Raw genomic sequence first — 15,466 nt, forward strand, 5'->3', positions numbered from 1 at the left:
GTCTCAAAAAAAACAAAACAAAACAATTTTTTAATTTATTATATATACAGTGTTCTCGCTGCATGTATGCCTGCAGGCCAGAAGCTCAGAAGCAGGCACCAGATCTCATTACAGATGGTTGTGAGCCACCATGTGGCTGCTGGGAATTGAACTCAGGACCTCTGGAAGATCAGCCAATGCTCTTAACTGCTGATCCATCTCCCCAGCCCCCAAGGCTCTGAACTTTTCATCCAGTGTCGTTTCCGGAATAATTACCCACGTTATTATATGTAGTAACACTTTGTTTCCGTTGTTGACAAGCAGTGATTCACTCACCCATTGATGGACAGCTGGAGTGATTCCAGCTGTGGGCTACTCCAAATATGTTGTGATAAGCTTCGTGCGCAGGTTATTGTTTGGACATATGTTTAATTTCTCTGGGGTGAATGCCCAGGAGTTCATTCTGTGGCATGGACGCAGCATTCGCCCATGGCAGGACCTGGGAAATCTTTTCTTCTGAGACCCTCATGGGTGCACAGGACAGACGGACTCTCTACCTTCCTCCTACTTCATATAGGTCAACTCACTGCCCTGGAGCTCCAGACTGAGATGAAAGGCCTGAGTGTGCGTGTGCGTGTGTGTGTGTACGTGTGTGTGTGAGAGAGTGTGTGTGCGTGAGTGATGTGTGTGTGAGTGATGTGTGTGAGAGTGTGTCTCTGTGTGTCTGTGTGTGAGTGTGTGTCTGTGTGTGAGTGTCTGTGTGTGCGTGTGTGTGTGTACGTGTGTGTGAGAGAGTGTGTGTGCGTGAGTGATGTGTGTGTGAGTGATGTGTGTGAGAGTGTGTCTCTGTGTGTCTGTGTGTGAGTGTGTGTCTGTGTGTGAGAGTGTGTCTGTGTGTGAGTGTGTGTCTGTGTGTGTGTATCTGTGTGTGAGTGTGTCTGTGTGTGAGAGTGTGTCTGTGTGTGTGTGAGTGTGTGTCTGTGTGTAGTGGGTGAGTGACTACCATGAGATGTGACCACTAATACCCCAAAAGGCAGGAAGTACCTGAAATCAGAGGTAATTTGGGGGTACCTGGAACAAGACCAGAGATATAATGGAGCACAGGGTGGCCAGGAGAGGAAGAAGGGGCAAAGCTGTGGGTTACCAGCTCCTTCCGCCACCACTGGCCACTTCTGTGTTTGGTGTTTCGAAACAGCGAGTGTGTGAAATTGTGGGCATGCACTGGTGATGTGGAGGTGGGAGTCCGGCGAGGATGGGAAGGGTGTGGGTTCCCCCACTCTTACTCACTTGTACCAGCACCCATAGAAGGGGACAGATTGAGACGCTGCTGGGCCTGCTGACTTACACAGACGGTGTCAGACACCTGCGTCCTCATGATTCGTGAGTGCTGATCTCTAGGGACCTAGTGTAATTTGAGTGGGGGAGGGTGAATGAGGAGATTTGAGGCAGCAAGGAGGACTTATGGTCTCTGTGGGGGCTCTAGTCTGCCAGACACACTGGAGTCAGGCAGTTCTGAGGATTAAAGCTGAGGAGGGAGGCAGAGCATGGGGCCTGAGCAGCTGAGCTGGGGGCCTCAGCTTGCCCTTCTCTGGGCCTCATGTCTCACAAATCTCCTGACTCAGGAGATTTAGATTGGAGAAGTTCTGTGCTCACTGGGAGGGAAGTGATTCTGGAAACCTCTCTCTACTTGACACACGGATGAAATGGCCAGTTGAGGGGGTGGAGGTGGAAGGCAGGTAGCTGGAATCCTAGGCTCTTGGAAGAAAGTCACTCCCGCTTAGCATCCTGGGGTCCATTGCAGGTGACAAGAGCCCCCAGAGGCTGAGCAGGCCTAGCTATGGCTCCATTTCCAGCCTGCCAGGCCCAGCACCTCAGCAAGTACCACCCCAGAAGACCTATTTGAATGAGAAGATTCCCATCCCCAGCACAGAGCAGGTAGGAATGCTGGCAACATCCTGAGGTCTTCTGGGGTCTACCAGACCCTCTGAGGTCTTACAGTCCGGGGAGGGGGCATTTCCTGTGACCCACAACAGTGACTGCCTGGGTACTCTGGAGTTATCTGAAAAATAATCACATGGTTCTCAAGAGAACCTCAGCTTTCCCGTGAGGGGAAAGAGCCTGAGACCATTTTAGCACTAGAGGAAGGAACCACCCAGGGGAGAGCACAGGGATGAAAGAGAAGCATCCGGCTGATTCTAGGATGCTGCTACCCAGTCTTGCCATAATCTTTCTTTTTAAAATGGATCACATTGTTTATTTTTGTGCATTTGTGTGTGCGTGTGTAGGTGTGCCCACGCTGTAGCATGCATGTGTGTGCGTGTGTAGGTGTGCCCATGCTGTAGCATGCATGTGTGTGCGTGTATAGGGGTGTCCAAGCTATTGCATGCATGTGTGTGCGTGTGTAGGTGTGCCCACGCTGTAGCATGCATGTGTGTGCGTGTATAGGGGTGTCCAAGCTATTGCATGCATGTGTGTGCGTGTGTAGGTGCGCCCACGCTGTAGCATGCATGTGTGTGCGTGTGTAGGGGTGTCCAAGCTATTGCATGCATGTGTGTGCGTGTGTAGGTGCGCCCACGCTGTAGCATGCATGTGTGTGCGTGTGTAGGGGTGTCCAAGCTATTGCATGCATGTGTGTGCGTGTGTAGGTGTGCCCACGCTGTAGCATGCATGTGTGTGCGTGTGTAGGTGTACGAATGTTGTAGCATGCATGTGTGTGCGTGTGTAGGTGTGCCCACGCTGTAGCATGCATGTGTGTGCGTGTGTAGAGGTGTCCAAGCTATTGCATGCATGTGTGTGCGTGTGTAGGGGTATCCAAGCTATTGCATGCATGTGTGTGCGTGTGTAGGTGTGCTTATGCTATTGCATGCATGTGTGTGCGTGTGTAGGGGTGTCCAAGCTATTGCATGCATGTGTGTGCGTGTGTAGGGGTGTCCAAGCTATTGCATGCATGTGTGTGCGTGTGTAGGTGTGCTCATGCTATTGCATGCATGTGTGTGCGTGTGTAGGGGTGTCCAAGCTATTGCATGCATGTGTGTGCGTGTGTAGGGGTGTCCAAGCTATTGCATGCATGTGTGTGCGTGTGTAGGTGTGCTCATGCTATTGCATGCATGTGTGTGCGTGTGTAGGGCTGTCCAAGCTATTGCATGCATGTGTGTGCGTGTGTAGGGGCGCCCACGCTGTAGCATGCATGTGTGTGCGTGTGTAGGTGCGCCCACGCTGTAGCATGCATGTGTGTGCGTGTGTAGGTGCGCCCACGCTGTAGCATGCATGTGTGTGCGTGTGTAGGGGCGCCCACGCTGTAGCATGCATGTGGAGGTCAGAGGACAACTTGGGGGAACCAGTTCTTTCCTTCTACTATGTGGGTTCCAGGTTTGGTGGCAAGTGCTTTTACCCTCTGGGCACTGGATCAATCTCTGCTGCCACCTTCTAAGCAGATTCCTAGCCCGACAGGTCAAACCCAGAAACAGGGCTGAGTGACTGTGACCTCAGTGGTCCCCAGAGATCAGTGCCTGTGGTATGAGAAAGGCTGGGGGAGGAGGATCTGGAACCGGGAGGTTTCATTACAACAAGGTCCCTCCCTGGGGACTCTGAGGTCTGTATGACAAGCATGCAAGAGGCAGGCAAGTCACATGTAGGCCAGCGGCAGAACATGACCCATCCAAAACGGCAGAGCCACAGTGACTCAGCATATCAGGGTGGAGGGCAGCATCGTGTGGGTGATGGGGACAGGGCCGGCCAGGCTGGGCTGAATCTGCCAAGGCCAGCCTCCACCACCCCCACATCTAAGATGGCCTGATTCTGCTTGCTCCCGCAGGGCACATTCAGCCTGAGGAAACTGTGGGCCTTCACGGGGCCTGGCTTCCTCATGAGCATCGCTTTCCTTGACCCAGGGAACATTGAGTCGGACCTTCAAGCCGGTGCTGTGGCTGGATTTAAAGTATTGAAGCTGGGCGTCTATGCTGGCTCTGTGGGGAGGGCCGCAGCATATTGGTTAAGACCATACATGGGTGGTTTGCCTGGGAATAGGGATTAAGTTCAAATGTCAAGCTTGTGCGTGTGTGGGGAATTGGGGAGGATGTCCCCCGGGGAAGCCCCTCCAGAAAGGAGACTGTACTGTAGGGGGTCTTTCCACCCCACCTATTCTCTGTCCAGGAGGCGCTGTCTTGACTGAGGGTCTCTTTGTTCAATCACAGCTGCTCTGGGTGCTGCTATGGGCCACCGTGTTGGGCCTGCTCTGCCAGAGGCTGGCTGCCCGGCTAGGCGTGGTGACAGGCAAGGACTTGGGTGAAGTCTGCCATCTCTACTACCCTAAGGTGAGCCAGAAGAGACAGAGGGAGGGCTCATAGACGGGCAACACCTATGGGTCTCAAACCCTGAGCAGCTCCTTATAGCTTCCATTTAAAATAAATACGTCATCAGCTCCCGGGTATCACAAGCCCAGCTGGCGAAGAAAAACACAGTTTAGTTCATAGTCACGTAGCTCAGGCCTCGTCACTGCCGGGCTGGGGAACACCAAAGTTACACCATGAGGTATTTCAAAGGGATTTTTGTATTATTCATTCACTTGGTTACTTTTTTTTTTTTTCACTACTAGAGATTAAACCCAGGAGCTCCTAATGCTAGGATGAGCAATTTCCCACTGAGTTACAGCTCTAGCCCTTTCCAAATTTAACCCTGTCAGGAGTCAGAAGAGCTGAAGGCTCAAGGGCAGAAGGTGTCACTAAAGCTGACAGCCCCTTCCCCACACCATGGGCTTCCCAAAGCAGTCATTTGCTTCTAGAAGCTTGCAGCCAGGCTTAAATAACCATGAGAACCACTGGTCTTCTACCCCACCCCACCCAAAAAAGAAAGAAAAAGATTAGGCTGGGGTGTAACACAGTGATTGAGCATGCGCCTAGCATGCGCAGGCCTGAGTGATTTTAACCAAATTGGAAAAAAAAAAAAGACAAAACTCTGATTAGCTCAGATTTCTACATGTTCAAGGCACCAATTTCTACTTGGCTTTGTTCTGGAGTGGGTACATACAATTGGACCTAGGACTCCTCAGTGCCCTGTCAAGCACCACCACACTGAGCACCGTCTTCAGCCCTCTTGACCATTTTTTTGAGACATGTTCTTACCAAGCTGCCCCAGGTTGTCCTCTTCCTCCTGCCTTGGTTTCTGGGACGTCAGGCCTGTGTCACGGGGTCTGTCTTCTGCTCTAAAGGGTTCCTCTACATCTCAACATGAGACCAAGCTTCCAGGACACAAACCCTCACAAGACGTAAAAATCCCATGACAAAGCCCTTTAAGTGTGTCTTGTTTTGTTATTTTTTTTTTAAATTTTTTTTATTATTTTTTATTTTTTTAATATTTTATTTATTTATTATGGATACAATATTCTGTTTTGCATATATGCCTGCTAGAAAAGGACACCAGACCTCATTACAGATGGTTGTGAGCCACCATGTGGTTGCTGGGAATCGAACTCGGGTCCTTTGGAAGAGCACACAGTGCTCTTAACCGCTGAGCCATCTCTCCAGCCCTTGTTTTGTTATTTTTGTTTTTCGAGAAAGGGTATCTCTGTGTAGCCCTGGCTGTCCTGGAACTCACTCTGTAGACTCAGCAATCCACCTGCCTCTGCCTCCCGAGCGCTGCTGGGATTAAAGCCAGCTGACAAGCGTAAAAGCCTGCAGGCTTCCAGTTCCATAGCTCAGCGCAGAACACCACCAGGCAAGGGGAGAATGAGAAGCAGCTAGCCTTCTTTTAAGGAAGCAACCTCTCCTCCCCTAGGTGCCCCGCACCCTCCTCTGGCTGACCATCGAGCTAGCCATTGTGGGCTCAGACATGCAGGAAGTCATCGGCACGGCCATCTCCTTCAATCTGCTCTCAGCTGGACGGTACCACTAGCGAGCCCACCTCAGTCCAAAGCTGGCGGGAGCTGCTGTCTCCTCCCCATGCCAAGGACCTCCCTGTGTCTTCTTTGTCACCCCCATTCCTTACACGTAGGGCTGGTATGAATCTCTCTCAGAATGTGAGGGGACGCGTGTAAAGTCACACACATGCGAGTCACATAGCACAGGTCAGGGCTCCCTGCCACTCCTGATCCCCCTACCTGGTTTGGCCCTTCCTGGGTGTCTACACAGGTTCGGCACACCCTACACTCCCCTCACCCTAGCTGTCCAGGTCACTTGGGGTCCTGACTCCCCACAGAGGGTTGGAACTCCAGACCTGGCCCACACTGGGCTGACCTGACCTATGTGGTTTCAGCATCCCCCTGTGGGGCGGTGTCCTGATCACCATCGTAGACACGTTCTTCTTCCTCTTCCTGGATAACTACGGTGAGAGAAAGTCCCTCTTCTTAGGGGATGAGAGTGGGTAGGGCTGCCCTCATGGAGCCTTGCCTCTTCCCGGGGCCATGGGTCCCCCTTACTCCAGTTGTATGTCTTGAGCAAGGGCTTCCGGTTTCATCTTCTGTAACACGAGAAAGAACAGCCCGGACGTCACAGGGCTGTGGTGAGGTTTCAATGAGGAAAATATATGTTAAGCCCTTGGCCCAGTGCCTGGGATAAAGTGCTCCAAACAGCCACTCAGAGTGTTTATGGGGCAGAGGTTTGGAGTTTGTCTCTTACACTCCTTTGCCTTGCCCCTAGGACTGCGCAAGCTGGAAGCTTTCTTTGGATTTCTTATTACTATCATGGCTCTGACCTTCGGTTATGAGGTGGGAAAGAAATCAGAGCTATGCGTCCTTCCCTTCCTGGGGGTCTAGGGAGACAGCCCTTAGCCACACTACCTGCCTGCCTTTGGGATGGGGTTGAAAGGAGGGCAGTTTTAACGGGCTGACCAAGTTCCTTCCGACAGTATGTGGTAGCACGTCCGTCCCAGGGAGCGCTTCTTCAGGGTGTGTTCCTGCCCTCCTGCCCGGGCTGCGGTCAGCCTGAGCTGTTGCAGGCAGTGGGCATTGTTGGCGCTATTATCATGCCCCACAACATCTACCTGCACTCAGCCTTGGTCAAGGTGAGCGGGGGGAAGGGACGGAGGGTGGGAAGCCCGTGTCTGATCCTGGACCCCCGGGCCTAGATAAGGATGGAGCCATTCTCCGCTGCTCAGTGCACCTGTAATAACGGTCTGACATGTGCCGGGAGCCGGGAGAGGGGTGTAGATCAGTCAAGGCCTTCGCCACTAGAAACATCCGCATCCCAGTGTGGGGGATGCAGACAAGGACAAAGCAAACCAGGGAAGAAATTGTGCATGGCAAACGGTACTCACAAAGAAACAAACTGAACAAGTCTGGTAGAGAAGACCAGAGGATGGGAGATGCCGTTGCAGACAGGGAGAACGGCAAGAGCAAACATCCTGAGGCAGAAACGAACCAGATGCGTTCAAAAATGAAGCGTGTTGGAAGGAGGGGGCAGGGGACATCGGGGCTGAGTTAGAGAGGGACCTCAAAGGTCAGGTCCCTTCCTTCACTCACACAGCCTGTCACTGCGGAATGGCCCTCTGGTAAGGGGAAAGATACAGGAGGGGGCAGTTGACCAGGACCTGAACCAGACACTACATAGGGGACCACCGTATAAACGTGGGGGCAGAGGCCATCGGGAGCCTCTCAGACACTTTGACCCTTCCCTCCACCTCTGCCCTTCCTAGTCTAGAGAGGTAGACAGAACCCGCCAGGCGGACATTCGCGAAGCCAACATGTACTTCCTGATTGAAGCCACCATCGCTCTCTCTGTGTCCTTCATCATCAACCTCTTTGTTATGGCTGTGTTTGGTCAGGCCTTCTACCAGCAAACCAACGAGGAAGCGGTGAGCCGCGCTGGTCCTACGCACCAGCTGCATCTGTGTCCCCGCCATCCCATTTGCCCTCCAGCTTGGCCACGGGTTCCAGGTCCCACAGCCACATCCTCCAGAGCCTCTGTGGGACTCTGGGCTCTAGGGTCCTCTCTCCTCCTCATCTCAGCTCCCAGGAGACAGGTGCCAAGCACTTTGGAACAGTGACAGAGCTGTTGCTTTAGTACCGGGCACCACCCGAGAGTCACAGGGGAGAGTGTGCTAGGAGTCCTGCATCTTGTGCTTGTGTGTACCACACCCAGGGATGATGTGGAGGACAGGAAGCCAGCCACCCACCCATGGGTGCTCAGGGAGGTTCAGAGTTGAAGCAGTACAGGCGGGGATGCCCAATGACCGAGGCCAGGCTGGGGAGGGTCCCCTGAAATGACCTCTAGACGCAGGAGCTGACTAGCTCCTCTTTGTTCTCTGGAGTCTAGATTTGGGTCTGTCACCCTCTAGGAGTAAATCCTCCATCACAGGACTGTCACAATCCCAGTCAGTGCTACATAGGGTGGAGCCCTTTTTGTGAGTGACGTGGGGGAGGGTTGGGGCAGGGAGCAGGTGGAATTCCCTAATCCTTGCACTTGGAAGGTCTTGCTGCAGGTCCTGAGTATGTGAGGGTGCACTCTCCCCACCGTGGATGTCACTGTACTGCCTAGCATGAGAAGAGTGGAGTGTAGGGGGGACTTCAGGAACTCACTCTGTAGACCAGGCTGGTCTCGAACTCACAGAGATCCACTTGCCTCTTTAATCTAGAATGCTGGGGTTAAATGCACATGCCTGCCTATTTTCTAGTTCATGCGACTGCAGGGCTCTTTGAGGGAGAGGGGGATGCGGGAATGTAGTGGCTGTGCCAGGTCTTACTGATCGCAGAGACTGGAAGTTCAGTTCCTATGTGAAGCTGCATTTTATTTATTATGTATACAATATTCTTTTTTTAAATTTTTATTTATTTATTTATTATGTATACAATATTCTGTCTGCGTGTATGCCTGCAGGCCAGAAGAGGGCACCAGACCTCATTACATATGGCTATGAGCCACCATGTGGTTGCTGGAAATTGAAGTCAGGACCTTTGGAAGAGCAGGCAGTGCTCTTAACCGCTGAGCCATCTCTCCAGCCCCATGCATTTTAAATACTAACAACAAATTCATAGGAAGGAAAATAAAAACACGCTGGGCCTGATGTCCCAAGCCTTTGAACCCAGAACTCTGAAGGCAGAGGCAGATAGATCTCTGTGAACTCAAGGCCAGACTGGTCCATACAGGGAGTTCCAAGACCCACAGGGTTACATAGAGATACTTTGGCAAAAAAAAAAAAAAGGAAGGAAGGAAAGAAAGAACGAACGAAAGGAAAGAAAGAAAGAAAGAAAGAAAGAAAGAAAGAAAGAAAGAAAGAAAGAAAGAAAGAAAGAAAGAAAGAAAGAAAGAAAGAAAGAAAGAAAGGAAAAACCATTATTAGGAAAGAATGTCTAGCAGAGCCTCAGGTTTAAAGTTGACCGAGGCCTGGGGTCCTGATTTTCCCACCTCCCTCCTACTGACTCCTGCCTGCAGTTCAACATCTGTGCCAACAGCAGCCTCCACAGCTACGCCAAGATCTTCCCTAGGGACAATCACACAGTGTCGGTGGACATTTACCAAGGAGTAAGTGCCCCTCGCCTGGTCACGCCTTCTCAGGGGCGGGGCCTCTAGTGGGCGGGACCTCTGTCTGACCACACCTTCTCCCTCTAGGGTGTGATCCTAGGCTGTCTCTTCGGCCCTGCCGCCCTCTACATCTGGGCAGTGGGTCTCCTGGCAGCGGGGCAGAGTTCTACAATGACGGGCACCTATGCAGGACAGTTCGTGATGGAGGTGGGCACCGGCCAAGGGCAGCAGCCTCACTGCTGGAGGCTTGGACTGTGGGCTTTCCGGAGTAGCAGAGGGGCGAGATGACAGACAGAATCAGACAGAATCCCCCAAGTCGTTCCATATTCAGCCACCAGCTATGGGAATCCTCCCTTTCCCGGAACTCATCTTCTACCCACCAGCAAGGATCAGAGCTGCCCGTTTCCAATAGGGACAAACGTGGAGGGGGGCGGGGCCTGGGAAAACCGAGGCCAAACGGGCCCCTTCGGGGCGCTGGCTCCCTCTCAGGGCTTCCTGAAGCTGCGGTGGTCCCGCTTCGCACGTGTCCTACTCACTCGCTCTTGTGCTATCCTGCCCACTGTGCTTGTGGCCGTCTTCCGAGACCTGAGGGACCTCTCAGGCCTCAACGATCTACTCAACGTTCTGCAGAGTCTGCTGGTGAGAACCATGATCTAATTAGGAGCACAGTAGCCCCCCCACCCCACCCCCAAAGAGCCCTCTAGGCTCTGCCCTAGACCCTTACAGGATGCTATAGCTACCCTAAGGAGCAAGAGTCCCCACTACCCCCCATTCCACAGACGGAAAAACTGAGGAATGAAGTTCGTTGGCTGGAGGCTGAGCTGGCTTTCAAACCCCAGCAGCCCGAGGCCAAAGCGCTCCATCACTTCCTCCTGCTTTGAAAGGACCACAGCTGAGAAAACTGCCCAGGGCTCTTAGGGAATTCCCCAAAGACTCCCGCCAGAGACGCGGCGCTCCCGGCTCCTGCTCCCTGCTGTACCAATGCGGGGCCCTCCGCCTCCACTTCTCTCCACAGCTGCCCTTTGCTGTGCTCCCCATCTTGACTTTCACCAGCATGCCAGCCGTCATGCAGGAGTTTGCCAACGGCCTGTGAGTACCCCCTCCGGAACCAGACCCTGGAAACTGCCCTGGCTGGCACTCACAGCCAAGCAGAGGCAGGAACTACTATCCTCGGCACCATCCCGTGAAACCAAGGCCCCAAGACCTTAAAGAATCTGCCCAGTGTCTCACAGCTACTAACTATGGGAGCCAAGACTTGGTGGGGCTCGTTCTAGAACCTTTACCACACACCTCTTGCCAAGTCCTGCCAGTGCGGAGCCTGAAGGGTCCCCAAGTAGCCAATGGGGTCTGTCTGCGTCCCTGTCCCCAGTTCTGAGCTAGCCAAAGCTCCTGGGGGTTGAGATGGGGGTGGGGCGGAGATGATCCAGGTGGTCCGCGGCATCCAGCCAGCGGGCACTCAGGATCCTCCCATCCCCCAGGTTGAGCAAAGTCATCACGTCCTGCATCATGGCAGTCATCTGCGCCATCAACCTCTACTTTGTGGTCAGCTACCTGCCCAGCCTCCCGCACCCTGCCTTCTTTGGCCTTGTAGCTCTGCTGGCTGTGGGCTACTTGGGCCTTACTGCCTATCTGGTACGGGGGCTGCCAAGGGATAAGGGAGGGCGAGAGAGAGAGAGAGAGAGAGAGAGAGAGAGAGGAGAGAGGAGAGAGGAGAGAGGAGAGAGGAGAGAGGAGAGAGGAGAGAGGAGAGAGGAGAGAGGAGAGAGGAGAGAGGAGAGAGGAGAGAGGAGAGAGGAGAGAGGAGAGAGGAGGGAGGGAGGGGGAAGGAGGGAGGGAGAGAAGGGCGCAGGCGGGGCTTCGGCAGAGCTCTGGCCCCTCCCCCATCCATGGTCCTTTCCCAGGCCTGGACCTGTTGCATCGCCCACGGAGCCACCTTTCTGACTCACGGCTCCCACCAGCACTTCCTATACGGGCTCCCTAAAGAGGAGCAGGAAGACAGGGAGCGCTCTGGGTGAGCAGCACACTGGATCCAGAAAGCAAGGCCGCAGGATACAGCAAGGCAATTGGAGGTCGGCAACCCGGCTCTCGGGATTACAGGTTTCCCGTTTAGAGGAGGGGTTTACCTCAAAGTATCCTCGGCTGTGCTAGGGACCACACCCATCTAACCACCAACCTAAAGGACTTAAAAACACAGTGCCCGAGGCTAGAGAGGTGGCTCAGCAGTTAAGAACACTGGCTGCTCTTCCGTCACCGTCGTGGTGGCTCTCAAGTGACTGTAACTCCAGTTCCAGGTCGTCCAACGCCCTCTTCTGGCGACCTACACTGGCACTGTCTGCACAAGGCGCACAGACAAACATTCAGGCAGGGCACCCATATACATAAAGATTACTTAAGAACAAAACAGTGTGTGCTGCTTGGTTCCTAAAAGATAATCCAAAACTATTCCACGCAATCTTGTAATCCTAGACTGAGGCAGTAGACAGTCAGACCACCTCATCAAAACAAGGCAACTCCATTGTCTCACTTGGAAGGCAGAGGCAGGAGGCTTAAGGTGTTCTAGATCATTCTCTTGCTGTATAGTCCAAGGCCAGCCTGGGCTACAAGAGGGCCAGTCTCAAGAAGGAAAAGGAGGGGGGGAAGGTGGAGGAGCGGAGGAGAAGCACAGCAGCACCAACCTTAGAAGCTTGGGGATGGGGGGTGGGATTGGAGGAAACTTTTAAAACAGTCCGACGACTGAACGGTAGCTCCCCTCTGTTCCAAAGCCCTGGAAAAATGTAAACTTCAAATACTCCCCCACACACACCCCGCGCTCAAATGTCTGATTATCTCCTCCTCTTCTGTTGTTCCTTCAACCCATTTCCCAGGCCGTAAAACCTAGAAACGAATCCTTCTCTTTCAGGAACCAGGTCATTAAAAAAAAAAAACAAAAAACAAAAAACCAAAAGTCTGTGCCTTCAAGGCCCAGTTCATTTGCCGTCTCCCCAGGGGACAAGGCTGACCTGACTCCCACGCTGTGCTATTAGGGTTTCCTGCACTAGCCTCTCAGCTCCCCCTGGGGGCAGGGACTCTCCCGAGCGCCCACACTCCGGCCTAAGCCCTGCGGTCCCTCAGGGGCAAGCGGAACTCAGGTGAGCAGGCGGGTGCTCTCCGAGGGCTGTGGTACTAGCGTGGGCAGGGAACCCCGTCCTCGGCAGAAGAGCGGTCCGGCACCCTTCGCCCTGTGTAGAGCTAGCACTTTGCAGACGCTCCCTAGACAGTTTCTAGGCTCCCCTAAGTCCCTCCTCCCGACTCCTCGGGCTCCTCGAACCCCAGCCTGGAACAGCCCGGAGCTGCACCGAGGAAGGGGCGTCCACCCAGCCTTTCCCCGGGGTTGAGCCTGTGGGAGGTTGGGTTCGCTGTCTGAAAGTAGCGCCCTTTACCCGGAATCCAGCTGGGGAGGCTGCCGGCTGGACGCTCAGATTGGGGCGCTTGTTTATGAAAAGAATTTCCTCTTTCTTAAAAGGGCAACGAGAAGAGTGGGGCCCCCAAAAGGAGCGGCGAAGGGACAGAGTGGCGCCACCCCGACAGCTGCCAGAGAGGGTGCCCGGGCAAGAGTGCCTCCCCATGCCTTGGTGCTCGCCCCTGGAGAAGGTGGGACCTGAGATAGCGAAAGGGGTAGGGAGCTATTGAGGAAGGCTTCTCCCAGATTCCCCTTCGGTTCTTCCTCAACTTGCTGCACATGCTGGGAACTCACTTGGCGTTCATTGGGTGACTTTTTTGTAGTAGGCCCTGTGCTAGCAGTGGAAGAGAGGTGAAGTCCCGAATTAAAGAGGATGTCAGCTGTCAAAGAGTCTCACGGGAAGGAGTCGGGGTGGGGCTAAATAAACAAGAACAGGGACAGGATGAGGCCGGACAGCTGACCCAGTGAGTTCAGGGAGAAGGCCCCAGAGCACACGATTCTGAAAGTTAAGTAAGAAAGGGCTGGAGGGGGGGGGGGGGGGGGAGGCTGGAGAGATGGCTCAGTGGTTAAGAGCATTGCCTGCTCTTCCAAAGGTCCTGAGTTCAATTCCCAGCAACCACATGGTGGCTCACAACCATCTGGAATGAGGTCTGGTGCCCTCTTCTGGCCTGCAGACATACACACAGACAGAATATTGTATACATAATAAATAAATATTAAAAAAAAATTAAAAAAAAAGAAAGGGCTGTCCGTTAGCGTGCCCGGAGTGCACAGTTCTCAGATGCTGTGGAGCCGAGAAGGTAAATTTGGCTCAGATGACTTGCTTCTAGCATATGGCAGCTCCAGGGGAACGTGGCACTCTTCTAGCCTCTATAAGCTTCCTAACACTGGCGGCATACGCTAACATACATGAAAATAAATCTCCCTCGGGCACTGCGGCACACACCTTAACATCAGAGCTCTGGAGGCAGAAGCAGGCACATCTCTACACATCCGAGGCAGGCCAGCAAAAGGTATCTCAAAATATCAATACTTATAATAATGAAAAGTATTGGGCCCGGTGAGGTGGCTCAGCGGGTAAAGGTCCAGCCACCGTCCCTGAGGACCAGAGCGCAGTCTTTGGGCCCCACGTATTGTGGCATGTGTTCACACACAAAAAAATAAAATATAGTGATTTTTAAAAACTTTTTTTTCCTTTTTCTTCTTCTCTCCTCCCCACCCAACCACCTCAAAACAGGGTTTCTCTGTGTATAGCCTTGGCTGTCCTGGAACTCACTCTGTAGACCAGACTGGCCTCAAACTCACAGAGATCCACCTGCCTCTGCATCCCAAGTGCTGGGATTAAAGGCATGCGACACCATCAGCAGCGAGTTGATTTTTCCCCCCCGATTTTTAAAACTCTTTTTTAAAGATGAGGGTCAGTAGGGGTTACTGAGGCCCAGGGTCAGGGATGAGGTCAGGTCTAGGTCAAGTGTTTCCGGCCAGAGGCCATTGGTTAGTGCAGTCCCCATCTCTGTGGCAGACCTGATGAAAACTCTCATTGGATTTACAGAAGGAGGAGGACTACCTTAGAGTTTCACCTGAAGCTCCTTAGGCTGTGTGGGGCTGGTCCTCCACCTGCCCCATTCTGTAAATGGGAGCGGGAGGGAAACCAAGTGGACTGGATGGAGGGAACCTTGTCTCAGTTGCCCTACAGGATCCTGTTCCCGCCCCCTTCCCCGCCCCCGCCGGGCTAGCGGCCCATACTATTGTTTTCTCTTGGGTATGCAGCCATTAAATTAATAATCGCAGTAGACTGTGTGGGTAAAGCCCCCTCCCCAACTGCTGGGGGAGAGTAAACAGTAGCAGAGATGGAGCCATGCTCCCCTTCGGACTAGGGCTGCGATTCTCGCGGTACAGCGCCCAGCACTGGAGCACGGAGAGCAACAGAGCTTTCAGTGGCTCACGCCTTTAATCCCAGCACTTGGGAGGCAGAGGCAGGTGGATCTCTGTGAGTTCGAGACCAGCCTGGTCTACAAGAGCTAGTTCCAGGACAGGCTCCAAAACCACAGAGAAACCCTGTCTCGAAAAACCAAAAAAAAAAAAAAAAAAAAAGAAGAAGTGAGCCCGGGGCTGTTCCCCCCCTTTGTTGGGGGGCGGGGTAGCTCCTGAGGGCTGATGTGAATTTAGGTGGAGGGTTTGTGAGTGTCCAGGGTAGCGGGTTAGGGAACAACGGGAAGGAAAGGCAGCCAGCCATCTGTCATTCAACCTGGGTCACACATTTCCCTTTGGGGACAATGAGGGCCTGGCTGAGAAAGCTGAGGCCCCCAGAGTGCACCTGGCCAAGAAGGAGGTCTCGGAAGAGGCCGGAGAGTCTGGGTTTGTGCCTTCACCTTTCCATGCTGTTTCCTCTTCTGCCAAAAAAAAAAAAAAACACAACCCCCCCCCCCCAAAAAAAACCAAGGGGCTGGAGAAATGGCTCAGTGGTTAAGAGCATTGCCTGCTCTTCCAAAGGTCCTGAGTTCAATTCCCAGCAACCACATGGTGGCTCACAACCATCTGTAATGGGGTCTGGTGCCCTCTTCTGGCCTGCAGACATACACACAGACAGAATATT

General features: G+C 53.3%; 1 protein-coding gene across 2 annotated transcripts; it reads left to right on the forward strand.

Moving 5' to 3' along the window:
• Positions 1 to 1,273: 1,273 nt before the first annotated feature.
• On the forward strand, positions 1,274 to 11,546 carry Slc11a1 (solute carrier family 11 member 1). Of its 2 annotated transcripts, XM_075951648.1 has the most exons (15): positions 1,274 to 1,359; positions 1,781 to 1,914; positions 3,794 to 3,916; positions 4,173 to 4,292; positions 5,752 to 5,858; positions 6,229 to 6,299; positions 6,612 to 6,679; positions 6,820 to 6,975; positions 7,606 to 7,764; positions 9,342 to 9,431; positions 9,519 to 9,638; positions 9,921 to 10,070; positions 10,447 to 10,520; positions 10,910 to 11,063; positions 11,333 to 11,546. In XM_075951648.1, exons 1-15 carry the CDS (start codon positions 1,353 to 1,355, stop codon positions 11,444 to 11,446), a joined length of 1,647 nt encoding a protein of 548 aa, XP_075807763.1. In that variant the 5' UTR covers positions 1,274 to 1,352; the 3' UTR covers positions 11,447 to 11,546. The 2 variants fall into 2 exon arrangements, with proteins under 2 accessions (XP_075807763.1, XP_075807764.1); XM_075951649.1 differs by lacking the exon at positions 6,820 to 6,975.
• The last annotated feature ends 3,920 nt before the right edge of the window (positions 11,547 to 15,466 follow it).

The sequence above is a fragment of the Microtus pennsylvanicus genome, chromosome 17 (genome assembly GCF_037038515.1).
Source record: "Microtus pennsylvanicus isolate mMicPen1 chromosome 17, mMicPen1.hap1, whole genome shotgun sequence".
Lineage (NCBI taxonomy): Eukaryota > Metazoa > Chordata > Mammalia > Rodentia > Cricetidae > Microtus > Microtus pennsylvanicus.